Source organism: Asterias amurensis, chromosome 4 (assembly GCF_032118995.1).
Source record: "Asterias amurensis chromosome 4, ASM3211899v1".
Classification (NCBI taxonomy): domain Eukaryota; kingdom Metazoa; phylum Echinodermata; class Asteroidea; order Forcipulatida; family Asteriidae; genus Asterias; species Asterias amurensis.
This window is the reverse complement of record NC_092651.1, coordinates 7,110,034-7,131,227: the sequence shown is the minus strand read 5'-3', so window position 1 is coordinate 7,131,227 and position 21,194 is coordinate 7,110,034. Positions and strand designations below refer to the sequence as shown.

General features: G+C 34.5%; 1 protein-coding gene across 4 annotated transcripts in view; it reads left to right on the top strand.

The window, feature by feature from the left end:
- Positions 1-21,194, top strand: part of LOC139935651 (calnexin-like) — a 102,515-nt gene that overhangs the window by 72,452 nt on the left and 8,869 nt on the right. For 3 of the 4 annotated variants that reach the window (XM_071930137.1, XM_071930133.1, XM_071930136.1), the window contains exons 14-16: positions 13,965-14,111; positions 14,299-14,415; positions 19,653-19,829. In XM_071930137.1, coding sequence (XP_071786238.1) covers positions 13,965-14,111; positions 14,299-14,415; positions 19,653-19,829 — 441 coding nt within the window. Of the gene's footprint in view, positions 1-13,964; positions 14,112-14,298; positions 14,416-19,652; positions 19,846-21,194 lie in introns of all 4 variants that reach the window. The other variant, XM_071930134.1, reaches the window with a different exon arrangement.

Sequence of the window (21,194 nt, the reverse complement as noted above, 5' to 3'; positions counted from 1 at the left end):
GTTACTTCATGTATACCTACATCTCTGGTCTATCATAACTACTCCAAGGCAGAAGCCAGCCTGGTTGGATGTGGACGGAAAGTGCAAAAAGGGGACTTACCGAGGGGCGGGGTTTAAGTGAGATTCTGGGGGAGGTTTGGTTCTTAAAAATGTTTGGAAGAGGTTAAACATTAAGATAGGGACATTCATTATAGTTTAAAACCCATATTAAGAGCAAGGCAGCACATGGGTTTACAAATTCAGGGTAAAAGCATGATGCATCATTTTACAAGTTTGACGTAATGTCCATGACGCTAAAAATAACCCAAAATGTAATGTCCATGACGCTCTATTAAGGTGTGTAACAAGAAAGTTGACAGGTTTTCTTAAAAATATTATCACTGTTCATGTTAACTACTTCCCTGTTTAGCAAATAAAAAGGTATTCTAAAAATTTTGAACTTTAACTTCACAGAGTTTTGGAATTGAGTGTGTTGTACCCAAAACCCACTTCCGTTTTTCGTAATGTCCATGACGCTCGTTAGCAGTGCTTTGACTACTTAATTAATTTGAATTTTTCCAAATACATAGTATCATTTGACTTACTAGGACACAAGATACTAGTATCAAGCACAAAACTATAAATCAAAGCTACTTGGTGTGTTTAACTGACCAACAAAGTTCTAAAAATGTCTCAAAACGTAATGTCCATGACGTGGAATTGCCCATAGACCCTTTAAGCACTCTGTTTAAGCATACATGTAGAGCCAAATTTCATAGAGCTGCCTGTAACGGTCGATTTTGTGCTTATTGGGCGCACCTAGCACATTTTTCATTTCATAGCGTTGCTTAAAGGATTTGGGTACCTTTTCAAAATGTCCATAGATTTACATTAAACTTACAGGGTTTGAAGATAACGATAGTGGAAAGCTTCCCTTCAAATTTTACTTACTGAGGTGCTGTATTTTTTTAAAAATGAGTAAAACTCCCAGTCTGAGAGGTTCAATCTGAGCTACGGAGTTCCACAAGGATCGTGTCTGGGGCCCCTTCTGTATTCCATCTACACATCTGACCTGTTCAACATCCTAGAGAAATATCTCCCACATGCTCACTGCTACGCTGATGACACACAAGTGTACTACTCATTTAGGCCTAACGATGGTGCAAGTGCAGAAGATGCTGTTGTGGTGATGGAGTCTTGTCTTAGTGATATTCGATCTTGGATGATAAAGAATAGATTGCTGATCAACGATGATAAGACTGAGTTCCTCATCATTGGCACACGTCAGCAACTGCAGAAGATCAACATCCCCCACATCAGGATCGGCAATGCTGATATCCTCCCTGTATCTCATGTCAAGAACTTGGGTTGCATGTTTGATTCAAACATGACCATGAATCCACATTCACAACATCCGCCGAATTCACAAATATCTTGATCAGAAGTCACTACTCACTCTAATCCATGCCTTCATCACCAGCCGATTGGATTACTGTAACAGTCTATTCTATGGTGCCACTGCAACTCACATTGAGAAACTACAGCGAATTCAAAATGCCACCGCCAGACTTGCCACAGGTTCATCCAAGTTCTGTCACATGAAACCTATCCTACGTCAACTGAACTGGCTACCCATCAGGTCCCGGATTGAATACAAAGTTCTCCTTCTCACCTTCAAATGCATCCACGGTCTAGCTCCTCCCTACCTATCTGAACTTATAACCATCGCACAACCATCCCGCTACTCCCTTCCCTCCTCTCAAGGCATCACGCTGAACCGCCCATCTCCCAAGATGCTACCCACACTTGGTGATAGAGCCTTCACTACTGCCGCTCCCAAACTGTGGAATAAACTACCAGTGTCTCTCGGTAATCAACAATCTGTCAATGTGTTCAAAACAATGCTCAAAACTCACCTGTTCTGTTAACAACATCTCTGTCAAGCGCATTTGAACATGTATATGGAAAATGCGCTATATCTTCTTCTTCTTAATATTCTTCTTCTTATTCTTCTTATTCTTATTCTTATTCTTATTCTTATTCTTATTCTTATTCTTATTCTTATTCTTCTTATTCTTATTCTTCTTATTCTTATTCTTATTCTTCTTCTTCTTCTTATTCTTATTATTATTCTTATTATTATTCTTATTATTATTCTTATTCTTATTATTATTATTATTATTATTATTATTATTATTATTATTATTATTATTATTATTATTATTATTATTATTATTATTATTATTATTATTATTATTATTATTATTATTATTATTATTATTATTATTATTATTATGAAGTTTATTTTATGCTATCTACGATACATCCTACAGAGCCGGATCCAGACTATGGATCTGAGGCGCTAAAGGGGTGATGTTATTTAATGGACAGAATTCTACGTAGTATGTGAGCTGTGCCGAGGAGTGCAATCTTCTGGACTAAGTTGATGCTTATGCTGCCAGGGATACGTTCAATGAATTTCTCCAGTCCTTTCTTTACTAGTCCCAGAGCTCCGATGACCACTGGGATTGTCTCGGTCTTCATACTCCACATTCTGCTAATCTCGATCTCAAGGTCTTTGTATTTAGACAGCTTCTCGGCAACTTTAATTGAGGTGTTTCGTTCGGAAGGTATTGACACATCAATTAGTATACACCTCTGGTCTTTCTTGTCCTTGATGATGATGTCGGGTCTGTTGGCTTTAATCTCTTTGTCAGTATGGATTGGCATGTCCCAGAGGATGGTGACTACATCATTCTCTGTGACCGTTGTCGGCTGATGTTTGTACCACTCCCCTGTCGTCTCTATGTTGTAATGCCTGCAAATTTTCCAGTGAAGGTACGCCGCTGTCTTATTGTGTCGATGAATAAACTCCGTCTTCGCCAGCTCTGGACATCCAGAGATAATATGGTCTACGGTTTCTTCATATTTTCCGCATATCCTACATTGTGGGTCTATTCCATCTTTGATGATGCGATGGTGAAATGATCTGGTGGCGAGACTCTGGTCTTGGGCGGCAATGATAAGGCCCTCCGTCTCTGCTTTCAGCCCGGTGTTTTTAAGCCATTGGTGTGTCTTCAGTTGGTCAACATCTGCTTCTTTCGTCCTTTTTGGATACTTCCCGTGCATTACCTTGTCTTCCCAGGTTTTCTGTAGTTGTTCATGACCCTTGGTTTTTGCTGTCTTCTTTACTCGCTTTGTATAGATAGTTGTTGCTTCATTATCTGATGGTGTGATTTCTGAGTAGTCAAGTTCTCTTTTGAATTTTACTGCTTCTTTTTTGATGGAGTAGAGCTTTTTCTTGTCATCATGTTGTTTCACTATTTGGAGGAGTGGGTCATTAGTTTTCGTCAGATAAGCATCTAGACCGATTGTGGAGGTTTTAAAGGTCAGTTCAAGCTGGATCAGGCCACGTCCTCCAGTTGATCTTGGCAGGTACATCCTGTCAATGTCTGCTTTTGGATGGTGCATCCTGTTCATGGTCATTATTTTTCGTGTCTTATTATTATTATTATTATTATTATTATTATTATTATTATTATTATTATTATTATTATTATTATTATTATTATTATTATTATTATTATTATTATTATTATTATTATTATTATTATTATTATTATTATTATTATTATTATTATTATTATTATTATTATTATTATTATTATTATTATTATTATTATTATTATTATTATTATTATTATTATTATTATTATTATTATTATTATTATTATTATTATTATTATTATTATTATTATTATTATTATTATTATTATTATTATTATTATTATTATTATTATTATTATTATTATTATTATTATTATTATTATTATTATTATTATTATTATTATTATTATTATTATTATTATTATTATTATTATTATTATTATTATTATTATTATTATTATTATTATTATTATTATTATTATTATTATTATTATTATTATTATTATTATTATTATTATTATTATTATTATTATTATTATTATTATTATTATTATTATTATTATTATTATTATTATTATTATTATTATTATTATTATTATTATTATTATTATTATTATTATTATTATTATTATTATTATTATTATTATTATTATTATTATTATTATTATTATTATTATTATTATTATTATTATTATTATTATTATTATTATTATTATTATTATTATTATTATTATTATTATTATTATTATTATTATTATTATTATTATTATTATTATTATTATTATTATTATTATTATTATTATTATTATTATTATTATTATTATTATTATTATTATTATTATTATTATTATTATTATTATTATTATTATTATTATTATTATTATTATTATTATTATTATTATTATTATTATTATTATTATTATTATTATTATTATTATTATTATTATTATTATTATTATTATTATTATTATTATTATTATTATTATTATTATTATTATTATTATTATTATTATTATTATTATTATTATTATTATTATTATTATTATTATTATTATTATTATTATTATTATTATTATTATTATTATTATTATTATTATTATTATTATTATTATTATTATTATTATTATTATTATTATTATTATTATTATTATTATTATTATTATTATTATTATTATTATTATTATTATTATTATTATTATTATTATTATTATTATTATTATTATTATTATTATTATTATTATTATTATTATTATTATTATTATTATTATTATTATTATTATTATTATTATTATTATTATTATTATTATTATTATTATTATTATTATTATTATTATTATTATTATTATTATTATTATTATTATTATTATTATTATTATTATTATTATTATTATTATTATTATTATTATTATTATTATTATTATTATTATTATTATTATTATTATTATTATTATTATTATTATTATTATTATTATTATTATTATTATTATTATTATTATTATTATTATTATTATTATTATTATTATTATTATTATTATTATTATTATTATTATTATTATTATTATTATTATTATTATTATTATTATTATTATTATTATTATTATTATTATTATTATTATTATTATTATTATTATTATTATTATTATTATTATTATTATTATTATTATTATTATTATTATTATTATTATTATTATTATTATTATTATTATTATTATTATTATTATTATTATTATTATTATTATTATTATTATTATTATTATTATTATTATTATTATTATTATTATTATTATTATTATTATTATTATTATTATTATTATTATTATTATTATTATTATTATTATTATTATTATTATTATTATTATTATTATTATTATTATTATTATTATTATTATTATTATTATTATTATTATTATTATTATTATTATTATTATTATTATTATTATTATTATTATTATTATTATTATTATTATTATTATTATTATTATTATTATTATTATTATTATTATTATTATTATTATTATTATTATTATTATTATTATTATTATTATTATTATTATTATTATTATTATTATTATTATTATTATTATTATTATTATTATTATTATTATTATTATTATTATTATTATTATTATTATTATTATTATTATTATTATTATTATTATTATTATTATTATTATTATTATTATTATTATTATTATTATTATTATTATTATTATTATTATTATTATTATTATTATTATTATTATTATTATTATTATTATTATTATTATTATTATTATTATTATTATTATTATTATTATTATTATTATTATTATTATTATTATTATTATTATTATTATTATTATTATTATTATTATTATTATTATTATTATTATTATTATTATTATTATTATTATTATTATTATTATTATTATTATTATTATTATTATTATTATTATTATTATTATTATTATTATTATTATTATTATTATTATTATTATTATTATTATTATTATTATTATTATTATTATTATTATTATTATTATTATTATTATTATTATTATTATTATTATTATTATTATTATTATTATTATTATTATTATTATTATTATTATTATTATTATTATTATTATTATTATTATTATTATTATTATTATTATTATTATTATTATTATTATTATTATTATTATTATTATTATTATTATTATTATTATTATTATTATTATTATTATTATTATTATTATTATTATTATTATTATTATTATTATTATTATTAGTCTTTTTATTATTAGTCTTTTTATTATTATTATTATTACAATGTATGAAAGCACATTTGTAAATTATTAAAACAATTTTCGCCTTATGAGACGAAAATTATTTTCATGACATTGTTTTACTCATTTCCCAAAAACTACAGGGAAGCTTTCTACTATCATTATCTTCAAACTGTGTAAGTTTAGTGTAAATCTGTGGACATTGTGTTTTTTGTCGTACAAAAGTTACATAGACCCTTTAAGCAAGGTTTTTTTATTACAGCGGTAGGAAAACAAAAACAAAAAGGGTCCTAAGGGAGGTAAGTATCCTTTTGATTCTCTCCCTGCTTGCTAGACCATTGTACTGTACTGACTCATCTGTGGTCAGCTTTGTTCCATCAGCATCAACTGTGCTTGGTGCTTGCATTCTACCAAAGACACAGTTAGGACTCATCCACCATCGAAGATATCTGAAATGCCCTGTTTCTATACTATGACAACTCCCCAGCCACTTTTCATTTGGAAATTGTGATCTTTGGTGACATTGCTGTAAATCCCGGCTATGAAGCTGAAAATAACTCAAACTCAGCAGAAGCTAGTCCAAACTCTGCAAATTCCTACTCAAGAAGCAAGCTTCTCAGTCTCCGTTATGCTCCATCCACACGTGCTACAACTCTGCTGCCTTCCTGTATATTAACATTGCAGAACCTTGGCCGTTTTGTAAATCCCAGCACTGTTTACCGACCTACACATCGTTGTAAAAAAGCTGGTCGCCGTAGAACTGTTCATAAACCCCCTATACCCGAAGTTACACTCCCATCTGCTCCAGCACCAGTGACGCCAGCCAAATCTCAACTCGGCCTTTGTGTTCTGAACACACAGTCCATCTGTAACAATAATAATGATTTTTTTCAGCAAAAAGATCTTGACCTTGTTGCCGTTTCAGAAACATGGCTGAGACCAGATGACAACTTAACAAGTCATCAGTGTACCCCTGCTAGCTACTACTTTCATCACATCCCAAGACCTCGCAAGACCGGTGGAGGAGTTGCAATACTGTACAGATCTACTTTATCTGTCTCTGTGAAAAGTAATGATGCCAGTACACAACTTTTGAATCTCTTCATGCTGAGGTGTCCGGAAACTCTAAATCTGTTCGCCTTGTCATTGTGTACAGACCTGAAAGAGATTCAAACGGCCAACATGTGACTTTCTCAAGTTTTCTTAGGGAGTTTGAGAATCTGATTTTGGAATATCTCCTTCATCCATCAGAAATCATCACCACCGGTGATTTTAACATTCATGTTGATGACATCCACAACAACAATGCAAACCAGTTTAAGCATCTACTTCAGGCTTTCGGTCTTACCCAGCATACCAAGCAGCGGACTCATCGTCTCGGTCATTGCCTGGACCTTGTTATAACTCGTGACATCACCCCACCTATTGTCTAAAACTTTGTTATTCTACCTGGATTATCAGACCATTATGCAGTCATGTGTAACTTGAGTCTGTGCAAGCCCAAAGTCCCAACCATTACTATAAAGAGCCGACAGTGGAAACATGTGAATTCTCCTGAAGTGTTCCGCGACATAGAAACTCATTTGGCAAAGCTAAAAGTCGATCATGACTGCTTGGATTCCTTTGTCAGCCAATATGAGAGTACTGTCAGTGACATCTTGGATAAGTACGCACCTTGGAAAACGAGATAAGTCAAGGTCCGAACTGAAGTGTCCTGGTTTAATGATGACATTCATACAGCAAGAAAGATCTGTCGTCAACTGGAGCGGAAATGGCAGAAAAATGGCACACTGGAAATGCAGCGACAAGAATATCGCAACCAATGTAAAGTAGTTAGGAATTTGATCAACCAGGCAAAGATCACCCATTATTCATCTCAAGTACAAGATTCCTTAGGAGATAAAAAGAAGTCCTTCAAGATAATAGGTAAAATGTTGCTCAAACCCAAAACCCCTGTCCTTCCATCCACTTACAATGATCAGGACTTGGCAAATGAATTCCAGAAATTCTTTGTCACCAAGATTTCAGACATCCGCTCATCATTTTCATCAGTCCCTTACAATGTGCCGCAGACATTGCCACATCTTCAACCAGAGTGTAGACTATCTGTGTTTGAGCCTGCCACTGTTGCTGAGATTCAAAGGGTAATTATCTCCTTCAAAATCCTGGGAGCTGGATCCAGTGTCAACATCCAAGATGAAGCCAGGTATGAGATTATTTCGCCTTTTGGCGGAATTCCGACTTTCCGACTTTGAAAAACCGGCTTTTTTTTCAGTTCCGACTTTTTAAAAATCTCCGACATTGGCAAACTGAGTTCTGAACCTTTTACTTTCCAACATTTAAATTGACAATAAAAAAATGTAAGTTTTGAAGATTTTGAAATGACATAAAACAGTTTTGATTACTATTTTAAGCTGTTTACAGGGTTCGAAATTAGCGGTCCCCGGTCGCCAAATGCGAGTGAAAACAGCGTCGACGAGTCAAAACTGAAATGTGCGAGTCTCTAGCCCGCCGAGCAGTCAAATACTTGTTCCTTTTCACATGTAAATGAGGGTTCAGTGGCAAAATCTCCAAATAAAACTTTAACTGAAGCTTTTAAAATAGTGAGTTTAACAATTCTAGATACTTGCTAGATTTATCAGGATCAGGATCTAAATTGCTATCGTACATTTCTGAATACACATTGTTGTACAATCATTGAAAACACGATGCACAAACCACATGATGCAATCAATAATCGAGTATCCACACACGGTCGCCCACGTCCATGCAGCACATAAACAACACACACAGTCGTCCAAAGTCCATTCTGACCAACATTCCCCACGCTGTGATTGGCTGTTGATGGCTGTTGAAAATTCCATAATTCATGACCTTCTTGACTATACTTCAATGCAGTACACGTTCACGAACGGAGTAAAGAATTGCCGCATGTTGTGCATTATGCCTGTAGACTGCACAATGTACAGCCATGGAGGAGTTCTAAGAGCATGGACAACTTTTGCCAACAGAGGGCGTTGCGGGGCAAAGTTCATTGAATTATTTCTCGATGTGCGTTGTTGACTGATCGTTGATTCATGAAGATTTTGTGGCAAACAGAGTTCAAAACATGTTCAAATCAACCTAACAATGAAGTCATTTAAGTTGTTGATGGAAAAGGAATAAATTAAGGTATTAATTAAGAGATCAAATCCTCCAAAAACGTAATTTTAAGGGCTTCACTTTTTTTTCTTCTTTTTTTCCCCCCGTTTTTTTTGCGTGTAAATAATTTATGCGGGCTAGTGAAAAAACCTGCGCGCGACCGAGAATTTTGATTGAATCGACCGGCGGGCGATTACAAAAAAGTTAAGGGAATTCACCTCCAGTGATGAACAAATTTCATTTTTTTCATTTTTTCAGAATTTCATCCCTGTGAAGTAAAACATTGATATATTTCTACCCTACATCACTAATCTTGTCAACGAATCTCTCAGTTCCGATTGTTTCCCCGATAGCCTCAAAGTTTCCTACATCAGGCTGCTCATCAAAAAACCAAACCTGAACAAGGAGGTATTCAAAAACTACAGACCAGTAGCAAACTTAAAATATCTTGGAAAAGTCATCGATGAGTAGTCTCATCACGCATTTCTGATCACATTCATGCTTTCAACCTGTCCGACGTATTCCAGTCAGCAAACAAGCCTTTCCATGAGACAGAAGCTACACAAGTCCGTGTGAGCAAGATATTCTTTCTGTCTGCAATAGACAATGGTTACCTAACAGCACTAGTCCTGCTAGACTTGAGTGCTGCTTTTGACACTGTTGATCATAACATCCTTCTCTCTCGGCTCCAGAATCACCTTGGCATAGAGGACACAGCCCTAGCATGGTGCAAATCATCTCTCTTCAATAGAACCCGGCATATTATGTTTTGGCACCGCGATATCAGGCCCTGTTGTGTTGAACTACTCTGTGCCACAGGGGTCGGTACTAGGCCTGCAGTGGTTTACCCTGTACACTTAACCGATTCGTGACATTATCCTGAAATTTAATCTGAATTACCATGTCTACGCAGACGACACTCAGCTTTACATCACGTTTAAATCTTCTCAAGGAAACGCCAATGCATCTTTTGGAGACTTGAGAAATGCATCCAAGAGATTCGACGTTGGACACAACAAAACTTCCTGAAGTTGAATGATGATAAGACAGAGTTCCTTCTATTTGGGTCACGTCAACAGTTAACAAAGGTTTCAGTGCCATACTTTTCCATCGGTGATGCTCGGATAGCTCCCTCGCTGCAAGCTCGGAACTTAGGGGTTATTTTTGATTCATCGATGACACTTCAACCACACATCAACAACATCGTTCGTCTGTCATCATACCACATCAGGAATATTGGTAAGATTCGTAAGTACTTGGACAAAAGTGCCACTAAAAAGGTCATTCTTGCATTTGTTACTTCTCGCCTCGACAATGGCAATGCTCTTCTCTTCAGTCTTCCTAACAACCAGATTTCCCGTCTTCAACGCCTCCAAAATACTGCTGCCCGCATTGTGACACTGTCTAAGAAACCCTGTTCCATCACCCCCATTCTGAAACAACTACACTGGATCTCTATCTCTCAACAAATCATGTTCAAGCTGATGCTCATTGTCGACAAAGCACTTAATGGCAAGGCGCCCCACTATATTTCTGAATTTCTTCAAGTTTACACTCCATCAAGAAATCTTTGATCAAGTTCCATGCTTCTTCTCATTGAACCCAAGTCTCGACACTCAAGGGGAGCCAGTCTTTTTCTTCAGCTGCGCCACGCATCTGGAATCTACCACTTCATGTTAGATCTTGTCTTTGTACCACAACATTCAAATCTCTTCTCAAAACTTATCTTATGTCACAGGTTTTCAAGGACTAATTTTGTTGTGTCTGTTTTTCCGTACTTTTAATTGTTGTTTTTTGGTTTTTACTGCGCCTTGAACACCCAGCAGGGTGGATACGTGCGCATTACAAGTCTTATTATTATTATTATTTGTATTATTAAATTGTGATGCAATACAGGCGAAATCAGTCGCTGTAGGAATGTTAATTTTGATTTTAACTATACACCGAAGTGAGTTAGCACTGTATACTCAGTACTTTCCCAGGTTCTGTGAAAATATCACAGGAATACCACTCGGGTAGTGTCTTACCAACTAGACAACTGAGATTGCCAGGTAGCTAGAGGCAGTACTGCAATGATTAATTTACAGATTTAATATGGAAGTGTTATGGCTGATCAGTTAAGAGCGCGAATTCAAACGGGTGTTTCTGATCAGCCGAGTGTGGGTTCGAGCCCCAGTCGTTACACTTGTGTCCTTAAAGACACTAGACACGATTTGTAACTGTCAAAGACCAGTCTTCTCACTTGGTGTATCTCAACATGTGCATAAAATAACAAACCTGTGAAAGTTTGAGCTCACTTTGTTGTCGTAGTTGCGAGATAATAATGAAAGAAAAAACGCCCTTGTCAGCTGAAGTTGCTTGTTTAATGATGCTTGATTGCCGTTGGTTCTGAGTGTTGTGCGACGGGGTTCGCCCTGGTGTTCCTGGCTGATTGGCAGCATATTGCGCCACAGCACCTTGTAAACCACTTCATGGTGCTATATTGTAGATCTCATAATTGAAACTTCGTCTCACTCACCTTTGCAGTAAATACATGGCGCTTTTTATTCTTTGGAAAAAGGTGTGTTATAAATACTGTTTTTATTATTATTATTTTAATGGTGAAACCGAAATTAATACCCTTTATCCCTGATGCAAATTTATAGTCAGTTACAATAAATGGTTGTGATAACCGCTGCTAATAGGATTCAAATTTGAACTGCCTCTACCACCATTGTCCATGCCAAAGTAACAAAAAAAACCAGTAAGCATACAAAAATCACAATGTATACAGAAATTGTACACAATAATAATGCTCGTTTATAAGGCCGTTTATTCCCTAGTTCACAGAGCAAGTCTTTTATATTGTATACAGTTGTATGTTTTTACATCCACATTACCAGTCTTCAACCATTCAAAGGTCATAAACTTTCTGACAGGTTTTTAGTTTCAATTAAAGGAACACGTTGCCTTGGATCGGTCGAGTTGGTCTTTGAATAGCGTTTGTAACCGTTTTTTATAAAATGCATATGGGTAGAAAGATGTTGTAAAAGTAGAATACAATGATCCACACAAACATGCCTCGAAATTGCGTGGTTTTCCTTTAACCTTGTCGACTAACACGTCGGCCATTTATGGGGGTCAAAATTTTGACTCCCATAAATGGCCGACAATGTTAGTTCGCACAGTAGAAGGAAAACCACGCAATTTCGAGGCAAACTTGTGTGGATCATTGTATTCTACTTTTAAAACATCTTTCCAACCATAAGCATTTTATAAAAAACGGTTACAAACGCTTTTGTTTTGACCAACTCGTCCGATCCAAGGCAACGTGTTCCTTTAACAGATCCTGAAAAGGCAGTGGTTATTAGAATGCTTATTTCTGGTCATCTGCCTTCATGTCATAAATTTGGTTTTTACATGTACATGTATGTGCACAATTTTGTTACCAGCTCGAAGGCCATAAATAAGTGAGGATATAGATAAGGTTATTGTCTTGGTAACTTTTCCTGTCAAATTGAGTTTACTCAGCACTTTGTTTCTGCTTGAATTTTGGCACATGTATGTGGTAACTTTGTTCTCCACATTCTCAAACCATAAAACAGGGATGAGGTTCTTCCGCTTTTTAGCAATTCTGACTTTCCGACTTTCAAAAACCGTCTTTTTTTTTTTCAGTTCAAACTCTTTTTTTTAAATCTCCGACTTTGGCAAATTGAATTCTGAACCATTTACTTTCCAACATTAAAATTGACAATAAATTTAAAAATTCTAGATACTAGCTAGATTTAATTTGGCCGCGATCAGGATCTGAAGTGCTCTCGTTCATTTCAGAATACACGTTGTCGTACAATCATTGAAAACACGATGCACAAACCACATGGTGCAGAGTATCTACACACAACACACACAGTCGTCCAAAGTCCATTCTGACCAACTTTCACCAGGCTGTGATTGATCGTTGATGGCTGTTGATAATTCCATATTCATGTCCTTCTTGACTGGACTTCAATGCAGTACACGTTCACGAACGGAGTAAAGATCTGCTGCACGTTGTGCATTATGCCTGTAGACTGTGCACAATGTACAGCCTTGGAGGAGTTCTAAGAGCATGGACAACTTTTGCCAACAGAGGGCGTTGCGGGGCAAAGTTCATTGAATTATTCTGATGTGCGTTGTTGACTGATCAATGATTCATGAAGATTTTGTGGCAAAAAGAGTTCAAAACATGTTCAAATCAACCTAACAATGAAGTCATTTAAGTTGTTGATGGAAAAGGATTAAATTAAGGTATTAATTAAGAGATAAAATCCTCCAAAAGGGTCATTTTAAGGGCTTCACTTCCGGTTTTTTTCTCCTTTTTTTTTTTTTCCTCTCAAATTTTTGTGTGTAAATAAAAAAAGCATAATCGCAAATTTTTGTTAAATCGTCCGGCGGGCGATTGTAAAAAAAATTAAGGGAATTCACCTCCAGTGATGAAAAAATTTCATTTTTTTTTCATTTTTTCAGAATCTCATCCCTGATGAAATGACATTTCCTTATAAGTGTCTTACACAATTATTCAATTACGAAAACAGACTGTATGTTTTAAGCACTCAACGTTCCCTTGTGATTTGTTATCCCGATATAAAGTAAGAGAGAAGGCTTGCTAAACATACTTTTTTTTTTCAGGGCATGATTTGTTTGGAACTGTGGTCAATGACTGAAGGTATTGTGTTTGATAACTTCATCATAACGTCTAGTCGTCAAGTTGCTGATGATTGGGCATCAGACACATGGCGATTGAAACAAAAGCTGGAAGGAGTGTCTGGATCAGCAGTAAGTTACATTGTTTTCATTATTAACAATATTTCTTTTAATTATCTATCAAAATAGGTACTTTGTTGAGATACAGTTTGCACCATATACTGTGTATCAATAATGCATATGGTAATCATTAATGCATATATGGTAATATTTTATTTATTAAAGCGTTAACCCTACATTTCGGATGATTGATTTGTAGGAAAGTGTTGTATCTGGGTTATTGGGAGCTGCTGAGGATCGACCTTGGCTATGGGCAATCTACGCTCTAGTTATCATCATACCGTTGTTTATCTGCTTTAGAGTTTGTTTTCACAAGGTAAGTACCTTTGCTTTAACCATAGAGTAAAGACTTGTTCATACCACTGCCATTGGTACCTTTCCTGACCATAGAGCAAGGACTTGTTAATACCTCTGCCATTGGTACCTTTCCTGACCATAGAGCAAGGACTTGTTAATACCTCTGCCATTGGTACCTTTCCTGACCATAGAGCAAGGACTTGTTAATACCTCTGCCATTGGTACCTTTCCTGACCATAGAGCAAGGACTTGTTAATACCACTGCCATTGGTACCTTTTCTGACCATAGAGCAAGGACTTGTTAATACCACTGCCATTGGTACCTTTCCTGACCATAGAGCAAGGACTTGTTAATACAACTGCCATTGGTACCTTTCCTGACCATAGAGCAAGGACTTGTTAATACCACTGCCATTGGTACTTTTCCTGACCATAGAGCAAGGACTTGTTAATACCACTGCCATTGGTACCTTTCCTGACCATAGAGCAAGGACTTGTTAATACCACTGCCATTGGTACTTTTCCTGACCATAGAGCAAGGACTTGTTAATACCACTGCCATTGGTACCTTTCCTGACCATAGAGCAAGGACTTGTTAATACCACTGCCATTGGTACCTTTCCTGACCATAGAGCAAGGACTTGTTAATACCACTGCCATTGGTACTTTTCCTGACCATAGAGCAAGGACTTGTTAATACCACTGCCATTGGTACTTTTCCTGACCATAGAGCAAGGACTTGTTAATACCACTGCCATTGGTACCTTTTCTGACCATAGAGCAAGGACTTGTTAATACCACTGCCATTGGTACCTTTCCTGACCATAGAGTTTATTATTTCAATTACTCAAGAAGTACAAAAGCTATTTCAACAATGTATACCTTATCAGAAAGGTCTTGTCAAGGGCTTCAAACGCTTTACAGACATGATCGCACTTTGACCTTGTCTTCCAGTTCAAATCGACTGTTGAAAATTCAAAAATTCAATCGCCATTGGTTGTGCATAAAGATTATACATGTGCAACACGTGTATTGTCACGCTCTAGTGCTCATCCACACAGCACCCTAAATCTATAGCTATGTGTTAAGTCTGAGTTTGAGGCGTTTTCAAAATACATTTCCCCTTTCAACTAGATAGTCTCGTCTACAGTCGTCAGTATTTGAAAGGTCTATATGGTCCTCAACCAAACAAGCTATTTTGACAATCTAAACATCATATGAAAGGGCTTTACGTACTTCACTGAAATGGATATGTTGGTGACCTTCTCTTGACCTTTTGACCTGAAACCGGTAGTGCCTGTAGAATGCTTTGAAAAGGGCGCTAGTTATTGGCTTTTAGGTTGAAATGTAGACATTGATGCTTTACCGTATCACACATAGAGAAAACATTTCGGTTTGATTGCTTTGAATTTTGACGAGCTATTAAAGGCAGTGGACACTTTTGGTAATAACTCAAAATATTTATTAGCATAAAACCTTACTTTGGTATTGAGTAATGGGGAGCTTTTGGTAGTATTAAACATTGTGAGAAACAGCTCCCTTTGAAGTGATGTAATTTTCGAGAATGAAGTAATTTTCCACCAATTTGATTTCAAGACCTCAGATTTAGAATTTGAGGCCTCGAAATCGAGCATTATGAAAGCACACAACATCGTGTGACAAGGGTGTTTTTTCTTTCAATATTATCTCGCAACTTCGATGACCGTTTGAGCTCAAATTTTCACAGGTTTGTTATTTTATGCATATGATGAGATACACCAAGTGAGAAGACTGGTCTTTGGCCATTACCAATAGTGTCCAGTGTCTTTAACAACACTCTTGTCCATTGATTCAAACACTGACCCAACAATATCCGAACACCTACATGTAGTGTTTGTTTCTACAAACAGTAAATTCTAGTTTTAAACTAGTTATTCGTATTATAAAAATGATAATACCAGGAGACGGACAATTTTATTACGGTGATTTTGACATCTTGTTTGTTACAATAGGGCGAGTATTGTTGTCGCGGTAGGCCCTACAGTGTATGTGCTTACATTTGAAAAGTGCCCATTTCCATTGTTGCAGTAACTCCTATTGGCATGGTTGATCTCTCCTCTGATTCAGCGTGAAGCTAATAGCGGTAATTTGCAAAAGCCGTTCTTGCCAATAGGATGAACTTGAGAACTAAGCCCCAAAATGCAAGAAATTAAACTTTTTGAAATGATTTGTTGTCTTTTTCATTGAAATTAGATTAATTTTGTTTTTTACTTGTTAGGGTTTCCATACGAATAAAACATGATCTTTAAGATATGATTTATCAATATCTTGTTCATATAAAAACCCTGTTCATTGGGTTTACCACCCATAGGGAAACCTTGACCTGTCTGACAACTTAATTAATGGCCTTCGCATTTTCTCTATTTTGCTGTCGAGGGGCTTAAGATTACAACGTAAGCTTGTTTACGCATGTTTTATCATAAATACAGGTTTTGAGTGAAAAATACAGGTTTTGGGGTTTCAGAATACAGGTTTGTGATGCGAGAGGTTGGCATGTCTGCTTATCATCAGACTTATGTGCTGGCTGGGCGGAGGTTCTGAGTTCCCAGTCAGGCAACTACAATTGGGTATTGACACTGAATCCCGATGTCAGATTTGTCTGCATGAACGCAAGGTCTTGATTGTGTGGAATTTTGGGGACAAAGGGGAGCACTCGACACAACTCGAAAACTCGCTCGATCCTTGCTCGCACTCGCTTGCTCGATGCACGCAAAACTTGAGTGTGGTAAACAAGTTGCTTCGAGTGATTTGCGAGTACACGTGTTCCCAATGGTTCCTCCTCGCAATCATCACTGTACATTCTTTCTTAACATCGTTCTGCCTATTAAATGTGTGACATTCTTTAAGATGAATGAATGTACTGTATTTTCCTGCGGATAAGACGCTCGGCGGACAAGGCGCAGGACGCTAAAATGACGAAAAAAAATTCAAACGTCAGCAGACAAGGCGCACCGCCGCACAAGGCGCACGTTTAACCGCACACAAAAGAACACCTGGCGCCACCCGGTGTCGGTGCATTGACACAAAGATGTAATTTGACACAAAGACGTAACGCTGTATATTGTTAACAACATAAAGTTCGGCCCAATCAGCAGGCAGAAACCATGGTCCACGCAAGTTATTTTATTTGCAACGTGAACACAATGCCTCCCTGGACATCCGACGTCCCACAACGAGGATCCTTGCTGATACAGATACATTGCAACGACAGAGGGACGTAGCGTGTGTTTGTAGTAATGTATCGTACAGCCGGGATGTCGCTGCTCAATCTCGAGATTGCACAACAGATGTTGGAGACACGTGGGCATCGTATTGAGCGATGTTCGCCGACGGGTTGCGCTACACCCTCGCATTTGCGCTGCCTGGAAATGCGCCAAAATTCCCACGTGATTGTGCGGATCCAAAGCATGCCCACCTAGACAGCCTGACGTATACATACGCAGTCAAATTCCATTGCGGACTTGAGAGCAGTGACTATTTGGGCATCAATGTCACTGCACGTTCAGTGTATCCAATGGGAATCACTGGATCTAGCGGCGGGGACCAGTTTTTATCCTTGCGAATAAAGACAGGGGCCCAGTCTAGCCCAGACACGTCGAGTCTTGTCTCAATGCGTTTATTGCTGGTTCGCGTATTGTTCCAAAACGCCCTCTAGCGTTCAATTTTTCTTGTATTAATTGTCACACGCACAGTAACGACTATAGGCGTTTTTTTTTGCTTTTGTGTTGCGTATTATAGCCCTCGGAACGGTTGCGTTTTGGGGCTAATTGTCTGTGTCATTTTGAGAGATTTTCGAGTCTGAACTTGGACATCGTTGATTTTACAGGCAAGTTTCATGCAAGGGCAACCATGATTTTAACAACCGTTCCTACCCGAAGTTTTGAAGCAATAAAATAATTCAATAAAATAAATTCTTCCCTAATTTTTTTAGGCTAGTGTTGTATTATTTTATTTGGCATTACAAGCAAATACAAATCATATCCTAGTAAGATAATCCTACGTTCTCATAATACTTTTTAAAAGCAAACGTCTAAAAAGAGGCAATAAATATTCAGCCTAAAGCACACTTCAGGGATCGTTGTTCTCTACAATAAAAACCCTCAAAGTTTACAACACAACAGCGGTTGGGTGAATGACGTGTAAATGAAGTTATTGACTGTCAATCGTTTTCTGTACGAATACACGGCCACACAGAAAAACGACGTCTGTTCCGAAAGCTAGACGCATTGCGGCATTAATGGAATGAAAGCACTGTCATGGGGAATAAACACGTTGCAGCATTGTTGGAATAATTGGATCGTCTGGGGGATTGCGGCATTGTTCGAACGAAAATACGGTCTCAGTGTCTGAATAGTCTTGTTCGACCGCATTATTGAGTAAGGATTCTTCACACAAAGATCGTTGATTTGAACTGGACATGAAGGTACTTTTTATTTCACGCAGTGATCATAAAAAAAAAATCATCAATCGTCAGCAGACAAGGCGCACCGAAAGATAAGACGCATCGATGTTTTTGGGGTCAAAAAAGTCAGATAAGACGCGTCTTATCCGCAGGAAAATACGGTACTACCTAACTACTGACAGAAACATACTGAAAACAGTAGCATGACCCCCAGTGTGTCTATGGCACTTTTCTTGATAACATCTGGTTTTGGGGTAGTTTTTTAAACCTTTTCAGACAGGTTTTAAAAAGCTTTTTCTCTCTTGCCCCAAACTGCATGTCTGTTCTAATCCTTGTAACATTATTCTGCAGTTTTGCTTTTGTAGATTATCTTTAGTTTAGCACCTATTTTGTTTATTACACTAATAAAATACTGGCCTCCATAACACCGTCTCTTTCATGTCTTTATAACCACACCTTTTTTAGCTTCAGATGGAAGCAAGTTCTGGGGCTTGTTGAGCAGGAAGTTGATACATAATTTTCAAAACTTTGTGCATAAGTTGGCTTTCCCTTCTTTTTCTTGGGAAAATAAAGCAAATAATTGTTCATGTATATTAGACATTCTTGTATTCCAGTGATTACTTATCCTTGATGGCAAGATGTTAGGTGTATTTTGTGATAAAAAATTGGGAGACCAAAGTAAGTGTCCAGTACAGCGAACTATAATTAATATGGTGTTTGTTATAGCAGTACTATACCGCTGATGTCACTCCTGTCAATTTCAGGGAAAGAGATTGTCCTAAAGTGTTGTTGTGATATATTTTGTTCTTCTTTAGTCTTCCTCTGATGGTGTAGACTCCAAGAAGTCAGATGATGTTAACACCGAGTCTGGTGATGGTGATGATGAGACACAAGAGGGAGACAAACAGGAAGAAGGAGAAGGAGAGACTGAGGGAAGTCTCAGACAACGTAAAAGGGCAACTAAAGCTGACTTGGAGCAGTCTACTCAGCAAGTAAGTTGTAGTGATGGTATGTTTCCCAAACGCCTAGTAACAACAACAAAAAGGTGGAAGCATGCTTAAAGTCACCTGGAAATAGAATTTTTGTTTCTTCAACCATTAGTGTTTCTGAACAATAAAATATTTTTGTGAGTATTTGTTTTAACGATTTATATGTTTAAAAAAATAAATAAAGTGGTGTGGGGGGTGACTCTGCCATTCCCTTTTGTGACATCAATCAAGGCAGACTTTGTGTTGATTGAACATCGAACACACGTACGTGCAAGTACATTCAAGTCCTAGTCGTGAGTTGTACGTTTCGAAAAAGGTTTTTTTCTTGCATTTATCTGGCAATGTCGACCAGGTGTATTGCTGCTGGATGCAGCAAAACAACTAAAGAAGGGGGACTGCGTACGATTCACCGTGCTGGGTAATCCGAGTGGACCGTCTGCACAGCAGCCATACAGTTGTGCGTGTAGTCTGCTCCCTGACCGTAGTTCTGTAGGTAAGCATCATAACGATCAGGTATCCAGACGTGGTGTACGGGGCCAGACTACACACTTTCTCTTCAAAAATTGTGCCTCGATTGACGTCTGGAACAGCGACCTCTTGAGTCAGGCTTATTTTCAAATTTGTAAATAACGTGGAAACTAAAAATTTTTAAACCTTAGTTAAGCGTTTATTCATATTCCACTCATCAAAACACATATTTTAGTGACAAAAGCTTTATTTTGACAAAATACCACTTCCAGGTGACTTTAATTAATTTAGTTGGGGGACATGACAATGCATCACTTTTTAGGTGTACAGACAATAGTCCACACAAATGTGTTGGTTTTGTTTTAACTTTGTCTGCAAACATTTAGATAACTGCAAAGCTTTTACATTAAACCTCATTCTTAACATGTACATTCAACTTCCATTGTTATAAGTCGCATATAAAATCTGATACCCTGGATGAGTAAAAACAGTATTTTACTGTATAAAGTAAGATTCTTCTTATTTTGTTTTGTTTTTGGGGGCCTGTTCTAGACTGCTGTTTTATAAAGCTGTCTGTCCTAATTACATAGTTATTATTTTAGACTGTAGGCCTATATACAGGCCTGTGAAGTCTCCGCTTTAAAGCGGATTTCCGCTCTTTTTAATTTTTCTTGGGTTACGCTTTTTTTCTGTTCCGTGTTTTTCTTGCGGGCTCCGCTTTTTTCCCGTTCCCTTTTTATCTTTTTTTTTTTTTTTACATCTGAATTAAATCGTCAAGCAGCATGTACCTGGAATCAGGAAGCACTTTAATTGCGGTTGAGTTTGACATGTGAGTCGGGGGCTAGACCCAGTAAAATGCTCCGTGTTGGTCTTTCATCCGTTGTTAATTTTTCGTTTAGC